Genomic DNA, 11,399 nt, shown 5'->3' with positions numbered 1-11,399 from the left:
ATGGAGAATGTGTTGTATATGGTTCAAGCTTGACATCATAACCATAGAGGAACCTTTCTGGTGCTATATATTACCATTTTCAAAAATGTTCTATATAGAACCATCACGCATTCTCCATCAATCTGAAGAACTATTTCACCATGCCAAGAACCATTTAAGGATCCAAATGGTTCTATATAGTGCTTATGGTTCTAAACAGAACCACTGAGTGTGTTTTTCTTCTCTCTTAAATATAAAGGTTCCTCAATCATTCTTGGCTTGGATGTACAGTTCTGGAAAAAAAAAGAATTGAAATAGAACCTTTACATTATACGGAGGTTCTTTAAATGCTTCTAAAATATTCTTTGGAGTTATAAAAGGGTTCTTCGAAAAAAACGTCCACTTAAAGGTTCCACTTAAAGTCCTATAGCCTGATTTTTTTTGGTATGGTAGTGAGTCTATCTGTATTAGTTCACTCTAACGTCTGGACGAGATGGTGATGAAGTACAGGAGGGAGAAATCTGACCCACTGGCTGATCTCTATAGCACCATATTTATGAGTTCTATGGGACAATATTTAGAAAGCCATGTGGCAGTTTTCTGGGCACAAACTAAGCATCGATCTGATTCCCCTCTTTGTGCCCAGAAAAATGACGCATGGCTTTAAAATGTGCCTTAGTTGAAAAACCCTGTGCAGCCCACACTCAACCTTAATTTGTGTTTCTAAAATAAGACCCATGCTTTATTAGTTAGGTTCTATGGTGGTACATAGCACTGTGGAAAAGCACTGAAGTTTGTGGGGTCAACTTTGGAGATATCTATGAAAGTTGCTGGACGTCTCTGGCCGCCAGCTGTCCAGATGGACTGCAGGCGCCCATCCTTAGCACTGCAACTTGCGTATGCTGCGGGAGATCCGCTTGAACTCACGCTGACCCTTCTGCCAGCGCTTCAGCGACGTGATGACCAGGTTTCCATCCTGCTTCTGGCCCATCACCAGGTAAGCAGCGTTGAGGTCGTTCATCTCTTCGCACACGCACTGCATTCCATCTTTGAGCAACAGCGCTGTCTTCCTCAGGTCTCGCTCGGTGACTCCGCTCAGCTTGTATATAGTCTTACTCTTGGTCTCTGGGATGATCTTCGTGTCGCCATTGAAGTAGGTGATCTCCTTGACCTTGATCTTCAGAGCTACAGCACAGAGGTGAGACATTTAGTATGGTGACATAGCTATGGACTGTAGGCTGGCCAGCACCAGCTGAGCTTTTGTGAAAAATAAATAATCATCATTAAGCACTCTTCATGTTATTTTTCAAGAATCTTCTATCAAAATGTAGTGACTTTTGGGCACCTCAAAATGTCTTACGAGTTTTGATTACATCATCGTGCACCAGTGGGTGGGAAAAAAACTATAATAACCAAAAATATCATGTTTCACCGGCCCCTCCCACCACCTCCACCTATCACTGAGCGAAAATAGTGACCTAGCTCAGAGACCCTACTTGATACTCCTTGAGACTCAATGGTAATGATTATGATTTCCGATTCATGTTGACTTTAAGGTACAATGAAAGTTGTGACTCAACTGTTTACTTATATGGTGTACCACTAACTTGTCTAATGTATATAGAGTTAAAGTGCATAACAAATAGACATTAATGAACCGTCATGAAACTTCATGAAACTTCACTTGTCGCTAAATAACACAATTTTAAGGAATCCTGTCAGAATCTTCTTGGGTAAAATTCTAAATCTTCTATTCCAAATATGTAAGTATTTTAACATTATGTATACAGGGGGTGGAGTCAGGTGGAGGGGTCATTTGTTAACGACCCCAAAAAGCTTGTTAACACGACATTCCTGTTAAATTTGCACCACCCAGTTACAATACTCTAAAGAAGGTTGAATCAAAGTAAATGCTGCAATGAACATGGCGCTGCAATGAACATTTTCACTTGAAATTTCCAATGTTAACTCTTTGAGCGTATTGTCACTGTCGGAACCTTCAAATCTCCAAATAAACTTTACATGAGAAGGCTTATTATAAGTAATTGTTCTATTTGCCAATTTTGACATACAAAGGGCAGTTGGCCTTTTCAGATTATGTAAAAAAACAGCAAAATGGAGATGAAAGAAAACACTCCCATCACTTACCAAAATCATTCTTGCAAAGGCTGTCCACAATTTCATTGTCATCCTCTGTCTTCTCTCTGCAGGCATCACAAACTTTTGGCACTAAAAAGAGATCAATCCAAAGGTCATTTTAAACCCTAAATGTCAATGTTAAATGGCCTTCTCAACCCTAAACGAAAGCATCCTGGGTAACACTATTAAAAAAATTTCCCAGGGTGGTGGAGTTAAAAGGAAAGTGTCTCAATGTACATTTTTATTGAAAAAAAATCGCAAGTTACAAAGAAACAAACTCTGTGCTGGAGAAGAGCAACCAAAAACTGAAACAGTGAGCTCACCACCAAGAACCTTCATTCGTCGTTTAAACAAATACACAGTTGTACTCAGGCAATGTTTAATATTCAAGCACATTATGTAAAACTGAGACAAATCCATTTTTTTCAGTTATTTGAGAAATCCTTTTTCTAAAAGAGACGCCAATACCATTGAACTATCTTTGGAAACATTTAAAAGATGAAAAGGCAAAACATACTGTGGCACACTTATTCAAGATGGAAGAATGTTTATTCTCTAGTTCTGCAGAAAATCAATATCAAGCTGGAAATAAGGCTTTGACATTCACTAAACTGTAGTGAAAATGATCTTATTTGAGAAATGTATTTGGTCAAAAATGTATGTGTTTTTCATTACCCATGGAATAAGAACATCTCTTGATGGTTTCAATGATGCTTTTGGAATTTAAAGTGGATTCAGGTATCATGGGCCAACCAGGGATGAACTTCTGAATGGGCCAGTGGGGAAAGTGCAACTCCAGATGTAAACATTAACTGAAACAATAACCCTTTAAAGTGTGACTAAATAAATGAAATAAATGAAGAATGTTATCTGTTTCCAGGCAGGTTTCTGCTTTCATTTATTATTGACTCGTGGGATTTTATTGTAGCCTTTCATATTTTTGCTTTTTGACTCAGTTTGGCATGCAAGAAAAAGAGAACAAGTAATGATTCAAATCGTGCACAAAAATTATTTACAAAAAAGTGATACAATGAAGACACTATGGCATACTGCATTACTGTTGGAGTGTTATCGTAAGTTATTGTAAGTGGGGGGTTGGAGGGGTCGGGGGGGTGTTGTGGGCCTTCAAAGACCATGCTCCATCCCTGGGGCCAGCAGGTAAGATTTTACAAGGCAGTATTCTTAGAGTACGTTTAATACCTCAACTGCTCCTCCAATTATAATTCCCCACTCAAAATCACGTATTCATTCAATTCAATATACTCCTTTTTGCTGATATATGACAATGTCCTCAAAGAGTATCAGTCATTTTATTCAAAGCTTCTATTCAGTTTCCCACTTATAAATAATTAAGCCTATTAACAGATTTTCTATTGCTGTTGTAAAAAGAATACATACACTAATCTATAGTATCTCATCCCATTTCTCTGTTGAGATTCTTCACTTGCACTTGAACCCCATTTCAATTTCCGCACCCAAAATGCAATTTTTCATCTCCTTAACACTGCACTCACTTTAAAAATTAAAGGTGCCAAAAAAGAATATCTGAAGCAATGCCATAGAAGAATCAGGTACGCCTTCTCAAAGAACCTTTCAATAGATGGTTCTTCAAAGATTTGTAAGTTATTACACTAAACCAGCTATTAGGGATGTGCTACAGTGTTGAAATGGAGTAGGTTATGGTGAATGGGACTGTCTTTCTGTACCTTTCTGTCACCTTTGGTATTAATGTTGATAATATTGATTGCAGTACTGTTGATATTTCTTATTTACTGTATTTAAATTGTTGCTTTTTTAATTTCTCTTTTTGAACTTAGTATGTTATTGTACTGCATTATACATAATATTAACACACTCTGTATTGTATCTGTTTGCTGTAATAAACAAGACTGGAGAGGAAAAAAAAAAGATTTGTAAGTTAGATGTTTGTGTTTTTAAGCTTTTAAGAAGCTCCACATAATGTATATTTTCTATACCAATTTAAGGTTCTTCCTGAATCCATATGTCCAAGAGAAAACCCTTTTCAGGAACCTTCTTTTTTAAGAGTGTACTTAAAAGATACTGAAACACTGGTCAGTGCTTCCACTTTCTCCTGTAGTGACTACTATAAATCTTTTTTTTTAATTGGCTGCTAAAAAAAACAAAAATGCATTCAAACCTCACTTGGCGAAGTTCTCAGTCAGCTGCAAATAGCCATATGAGTGGACGGTGTGATGACATGTCATGATAATTGTGCAATTTGTCTGTCCAAACTTGTTCGTAAATCTCAGAAACATATCGTAGTTGTGGAAATGTCTTTAAGTATCCTGATGTTCTGGCTACCTGGGTAGTACCTACAAACACTGTTGAGGTCTTTCAGTGCCATGACCTCTAAACTGTGGAATGTTCTACCACAATGAACTGTGCTTCTCTTTCAATTTCAACTCCACACTACTCATGTTTGCTCCTTTAAAGAGCTCATACAGTAGCAAGCATCACCTGAAACTGAAATGAAAATGCATTTAGGTTTCTGCAATAAAAATCTGACCAAATTGAACGGTTTTAGCTCCTGAATGGTTTTTGCTGATTGTTGGTGACCCTTTGGTGATGTCATTTTTGCAAGTGAGATATCTGAATGTGAAGAACCGTTTTAAAGTTTAAAGAACCTTCACATCATGTAAACACTGGAGAACACTAACTGAATGAACAACACTGAGTAAACAGCCGTGAGCAATGATGTAATCTTTACTGCCCAATTGAAAAATAAATTCCATGCTGTTCTAAGCTGTTTTATGATGATCTGTTGCTAGTTTTAGCTGGGCACCCTGCATGGTCACGCTGGTTAACGAGAATGCCAGTATCCAAAACACAACATATACTGGTTTTGCTGCTGTTTTTTTCTAGCAGGGCAAGTAGCTCACCTGTCACGGTCACGTTGGTCACGTGCTCTCCGCTCTCCCCCGCGGGGATGCACAGGTCGTCGTCGGGCGGGAAGCGCGCGCAGCGCAGCATCTCCGGCCACGGGAAGCCGAAGGCGGCCATGACGGGGGCGCAGCCGCGGCGCACGTCTTCGCAGAGCGAGCGGCACGGCCGGATAGGCTCGTCTACGTCCTGCAGGCACACAGGCGCGAAGAGCGAGCAGAGGAACTTGCGCGTGTCCGGGTGGCAGCGCTTCTGCACGAGCGGCACCCACGAGGCGGCCTGCTGCAGCACCTCGTTCATGGCTTCGTGACCCAGCAGGTTGGGCAGGCGCATGTCTGCGTACTCGAATTCGTAGCACAGGTGCAGCGAGGGCGGGATGGGCTTGCACTGGCTCCGCTGGCTGAAAAGACCCGGCTGGTCGAACACGTGCAGTCCGTGAACGGCCGCGTGAAGCAGCAGCGTCACGGCGAGGAGCGCGCGCATGGTCGAGGGCGAGAAGAGCGGTGCCAGGTTTGACAGTCCGGATGGTGAGGGAGGTTAAGAGTCAGGAGAACTGAAGGTGGGGGGAAAGAGCGGCGCGTGCTGGAGCGCCGGTGGGCGGGGCGAGTGGGCGTGGCCTCACCAGACTTTGTTTGGAAGGCTGAAGGGGAACTCCACCGATTTTTTAGAATTTCTCCATAATTCAGAGATCAAGATGTAAACCAGGGGCGCACAACGCCAGTCCTGGAGGGCCGGTGTCCAGCATAGTTTGGAGGCTTCCCTGCTCAAACACACCCACTTAACCTAGCAATTAACAGGTAAGTGTAATCAGGTGTGTTGGAACAGGTAAATCACCAAACTGTGCTGGATGCCGGCCCTCCAGGAACGGGATGGTGCACCCCTGATGTAAACAGTCATTCAGACTGGCTTGATGCAGTGTGCGACTCCCCCCTGGTATTTAGGGGGTCTCATGTTGGGAAACTGGGCATGTTTTCAGACTTGCAAATATGTTAAAGCATACTGTGAAGTTTTTCAGAGGCGTCCTGGGCAGAGTTACAGTTACTAGGATATGAAGGCTCAACTGGGTGAACTAGTTTGCTACAGCACCACCCTGAGGCAGAGCAGTGCTGCAGCTCTAGTTAGTTAAGAAGATCCGAGACAGAAGCTTCCTGTTTCCTGAATGAAGCAGGCTAAGCAACCTTTCCCTGAATTTGCATTTTTCCAGCATAATGCCATATTTTCAGGGACCCCCTAGAATTTTGATTTTGAGACATTCAAGAGGTCCAAGAGGTTAATTAGGGGGTCCCAGATTGCCCAGAACCCCCTGTATATCTCACTCTAGTTTAATGTGAAGTAATTCATTTGTAGAGAAACTTAGAGACTCAGATTTCTTCACAGTTGTGGTGATAGGAACCAGGGGTCACAATGTCTATGACACAAATACAGACATTTTATTTACTATGTCTCAGACATCAGGCAGTGTATTCATAACAATTTAATGTAATAACTTTCTGTGAAGGAGCTTTTAGAAGTGAACGTCTGGTTCCTATCACTACCACTGTGAACAATACTGACTCAGTAAGTTTCTCTAGAACAGAGCATTTCACTCCAAACCGCTCTGAAAGACTGTTGATATGTTAACCATGTCATCATGCAGAAATTTTGAAAAATCTGTGGAGTTCCCCTCTAAGGATGCAAGTGAAGACTGGGGCCAGTGGGTGTGGCCTTTGGAGTTTTCAAATGGAATAGAAGGAAGAGGTGGGGCTGCCATTGGTGCCATGGCTTCTCCAGGGGTGTCCAGCTGTGGTCCTGTAGAGCTAGAGACCAGCAGTTTGGTCATTTGTTTGGCCCTGCTGAAACACACCTACAATCTTTAAACTGTACTGGACACCATCCAGGACCAACACTGGGCTCCTCGCAGTCCACAGCCATTACCTGCATGTAAATGTTCTTGTTTCCCTTGACTGAAACTGATCTGAATTCAAGCTTAGCTCAGGGGTTTTATTACAAGGCCCAAAAGCCTCACGATATAAAATCTGGTCTCTAAGGGTTACAATCACAGGCTGCTCCTCTGGAATTGCACCAATTTTTTCAAAATCTCAACATAATTCAATCGCTGGGATGTACATCAAGTCCTTCAGAGTGGTTTGATGTGAAATGGTTTATTGTAGACAACCTTATCAGTGGTGGTGATAGGAACCAGGGTTGTAGTGTCTAAAACACAAATATAGCCATTCCATTTACTATCCAAAACCAGCAGTAAACCTACATGTGTCTTGTAGGTTTTTGATATATAATGCTAATAATTATAAAATAGTGGTCAATCTGAAAATATGTATTTCTTTGGGTGCTATTTTGCCAACACCCTGAATGTACTTTAAAAACTATATTTGAGGCCAGATTTTTTGTGGCATCCTGCTACTGGACGGGATGTTGGGGAGTGGGCTTAGTTAGATTGGGTTGTGTTGCGAAGTGGAACTGCATGGCTAGAGTAGACCTGCCTTCTCTTTTTTTCTGGTGTTTAATAAATTTGCACTTCTCACAGCAGAATCATGGCCTCCCCTGTGTCTTACTCTATGCTGTAGCCACACTATCATTAAACAACATCTCAGGCACCTGGCAACATAATCATTTCATGTAATAACCTTCTGACGTAGCTTTTAGAAGTATTCAGACATGTGGTTCCTATCACCACCACTGTGAACAAGTCTGGCGTGGTAAGTTTCTCTACAATGAACCATTTCCCATCAATCCATTCTAAATGACTTTTAGCTGATGAGGTAAATCAGGTGTAGTTGAGCAGGCAAATCATTCAGTACCCAAGCTTGAGTCCTCTGGGTTAGATAAAGCCATTGAGCCATTGCATGTTCTCCTTGTTACCGTTGACCGTACTTGAACTGTAGGGCTACAAGTGGCTAAAGGTTAGCTCAGCACTTTTATTATAGCACTCTGTAAGAAGGTTCTGGTCAAAGCTGACCTCAGAGGACCCCAACTCTAGTCCTGGAGAGCAGTTCAGCACAGTTAATGATCTTCTAAACCTGCTGATCAACTGATGAGGTGAATCTAGTGTATTTGAAGAGGGAAATAACCAAAGTGTGCTGAACATTGGCTCTCCAGGACCACAGCTGGGTATCATTCAGTCTGGGTTAACCATTGCCTCCATACAAACATTCTCAGTGTTTCTTTTGACTGTAATCAATTGAAGTGGCAGACAGACAAGGGGCAGAAGATTAACTTCAGATTCATAGCAATATCGGCAGACAACTGCTTTTAAAAACATTGGACAGATGTTTGGATTTCACTGATGTTCCAAGCTGATATTTGATGCATTCATTGAGCTATTTTCTACATTTTACTCATTTCACTGCATTTGTAACCTTATAATAATAATAATAATAAATAATCAATATTAGCACTGACAGATGTGCACATGAAAAATATTGGATGTCGGCATCAGCCCACAAAAGCATTCCAAAAAATGACCTTAATCAAAGTTGACCTCAGCAGTGCTGAGCTCTAGTCCTAGGGGCTCCTAGAACTTTTGATGCTTTCCCTGCTCAAACACATCTTCTAAATCCGGTGATTAACTGATGTGTTGGATCAGATGTGTTAGAGCAACTGTGCTGTACTGTGGCTCTCCAGGAGCGCAATTGGGTTCCTCTGGGTCAAGCATTGTGCCATTGAGGGACTAACCCAACAGTGTTATTATTGCATTCCACAAGAAGACCCGAGCTCTGGCTCTGAGGGGCTGAAGTCTGAAGTTTTTTTGTCTGAGATTTCACCTGATTCAACTCATCAGTGGACCCTCTGAGGTCCATAATTGCTCTGGCCAACTATGTATACCTCCTAATTTTCATGTTTCATGAATGTATGTTTGAAAATATAATTTTTTTTCAGCACAAACACAAACCACAAAAAAAATTCTAAGGATTAAATAACACAGGCTCTTACTTTTACATTACATATTATACATTTAAACGTAAGATTTTCATTACACAATGATGGTCCTCACAGAGTTAATCAACAGGTTTAGTAGGTGTTTTTTGAGAAGGGAATTTACTGTCCTGGACTTCAGCCCTCTAGAGCAGGCACACCTGGTCTAACCAATTAAAATCATGAAACGCAGGCTTAGTACACTGACATCATCTTGGCAAATGCACATGCACTGTTATGAATCATTCTTCAAAACAATTCATCATCAGTTTATGATATTGTACAGACACAATAAGTTAACAGCTATAACATTTTCAAATGACGTACATTGTCGCTATCACAATAAAAGCATGCATCTCTGAAATGGTAATTTTGTTACTTGATTACTGCCAGCGCGGTTGAATCCAAGCATCCATAAAATAGAAACCTTCCAGCAAAGTGAAGTAGGCTAAAAGGCCCCAACAAGTAGCACGCTAAGCCATGATCAAAAGAAATTCTGGATGAGAAAAAGTTATTAAATATATCAGCGTTCCAAGGCCCTTTCTGGGGCTTCAGAAAACCACAGTGAGAGCCATTATCTCTAAATGGCAAAAACTTGGAACAGTGGTGAATCTTCCCAGAAGTGTCTGGCCCACCAAAATTCCTCCATGAGCACAGTGATGACTCATCCAGGAGGTCACAAAAGAAGCCAGGGAAACATCTAAGGAATTGCAGGCCTCATTCGCCTTAGAAAAGGTCAGTGTTCATGAATCCACCATTGGAAAGAGATTTGGCAAAATGGTACCCATGGGAGAGTTGCAAACACAGCATAACAATAAGAGCATCATACCAACAGTCAAACATAGTGGTGGTAGTGTGATGGTGTGGGGATGCTTTGCTGCTTCAGAGCCTGGGTGACTTACTATAGTGGTATGAATTCCCATTAATTCTGCTCTTTAGCAGAAAACCCTGCCCAAGAATGTCCAGTCATTGGGCAGTCCAGGATCGTTGGGTTTGGGTTTTCCACCTTTGAATGGCTTAAAAGAAACAAAATCAAGGTTTTGGAGTCTAGTCATGTATCTATAGTTATCTATAGTTATCTACCCACTGAGATGCTGTGACAGGACCTTAAACGGGCAGTTCATGCTTGAAAGCCCTCCAATGTGACTGAATTAAAGCAATTCTGCAGAGAAGAGTGGGCCAAAATTCCTCCACAGCAACATGAAAGACTGATCTCCAGTTATAGGCAGCGTCGGGTTGCACTTACTGACGCACAACCAGTTATTAAGTTTAGTTTATTTTTTCACGAGTCATATAGGTGTAGGGATGGGCAATATGGCCAAAATATTAGATCACAATACTTCAAGACATTTTTACAATGCACAATGTGCATCATGATATTGAATTTTTCTGAGATTTAACAAGTTGGAACAGAGAAAACAGAACATGTAAAGTTCCACATATAAAAACGCTATAATAATAATAAAAATAACCAACAACTGCAATGATTATTTTTCAATGTTTTACAAACTGCACTGCACTAAATCCTATTAAACAGGCCTAATTATGCCCACTTTATAATGAAACGTAGTTAGTCAGTGCTCTGTAAGTACTGACAATATCCTCAATATGCTCAGAAAAGTATATCATGAGATAATTTATCATGATAAATTGTCAAAATGCACACCCCTATATAGGTGTATGGTTTAAAAACTGTGTTTCCTCATTTTCTCCTTGTCTTACATTGCATGTTGTATGAGGATCTGAAACCATTTAGTCAGACAAATACACAAAAATAGAGGAAATCAGGAGGGGCAAATAATTCTCAATGTCATTATACATCCACCTGCATTTACATCAGTTTGGCCTGCATTACCTTAGCCCTACTCCTTCATGCTGATGCTATAAAAAATGTTTCTGTCCTGGCTGCTTTTTGAATAAGGTGCAATACAGGACAGCCAATCTGAACAGGTCATTTACATATTTTGGATCTTAAAGGCACAGTAACAAAAGAGCCAGTTAAGTCAAGTCAAGAGGCTTTTACTGTCATTCCATCCCAAGTACACAGTGGAGCGAAATTACATTCCTCCAGGAACAAGGTGCAGCATGGAACAAAATAGACAGTACAAAGTGTAAACGTGCAGACATAAGTGTGCAAAACATTAAACTAAAAACAATGCAATAAACGATAATTAAAACAGACATTAGACATAGCAAACAGACAGGACAGTGCAGCGCCGACACAGCACTCATTTCTGAGCATGAGGTAGTGGAATAAGGTGCAAAGATATTTAACATGGTGTGATTTATTTTTTATGGATAAAGATATGTTGAAAATCATCAGTGTTTTTGGTACATAAAGCCACACAAATGGGGAAATAAAGTACAAATAAATGTAGGAGATGACCCCTTTCATAATAAATGATGTTCAAGTTAGCCATTAATACCCCCATACCATGACAGACGCTGGCTTTTGAATTTTACGCTGG

The 11,399-nt window shown here is 40.8% G+C and overlaps 1 protein-coding gene across 1 annotated transcript; it reads right to left on the bottom strand.

The window, feature by feature from the left end:
• Window positions 1–579: 579 nt before the first annotated feature.
• Window positions 580–5,502, bottom strand: sfrp2 (secreted frizzled-related protein 2). The gene is made up of 3 exons (XM_036583466.1): window positions 5,019–5,502; window positions 2,128–2,208; window positions 580–1,164 (listed from the first exon to the last, which is right to left on the bottom strand). The coding sequence occupies exons 1-3, from the start codon at window positions 5,500–5,502 to the stop codon at window positions 860–862; spliced, it is 870 nt and encodes a 289-aa protein (XP_036439359.1). The 3' UTR covers window positions 580–859.
• Between the last annotated feature and the right edge of the window lie 5,897 nt (window positions 5,503–11,399).

Source organism: Colossoma macropomum, unplaced genomic scaffold (genome assembly GCF_904425465.1).
Source record: "Colossoma macropomum unplaced genomic scaffold, Colossoma_macropomum, whole genome shotgun sequence".
In the NCBI taxonomy this organism is placed as follows: Eukaryota; Metazoa; Chordata; class Actinopteri; order Characiformes; family Serrasalmidae; genus Colossoma; species Colossoma macropomum.
This window is presented reverse-complemented; position numbering and strand designations above follow the sequence as displayed.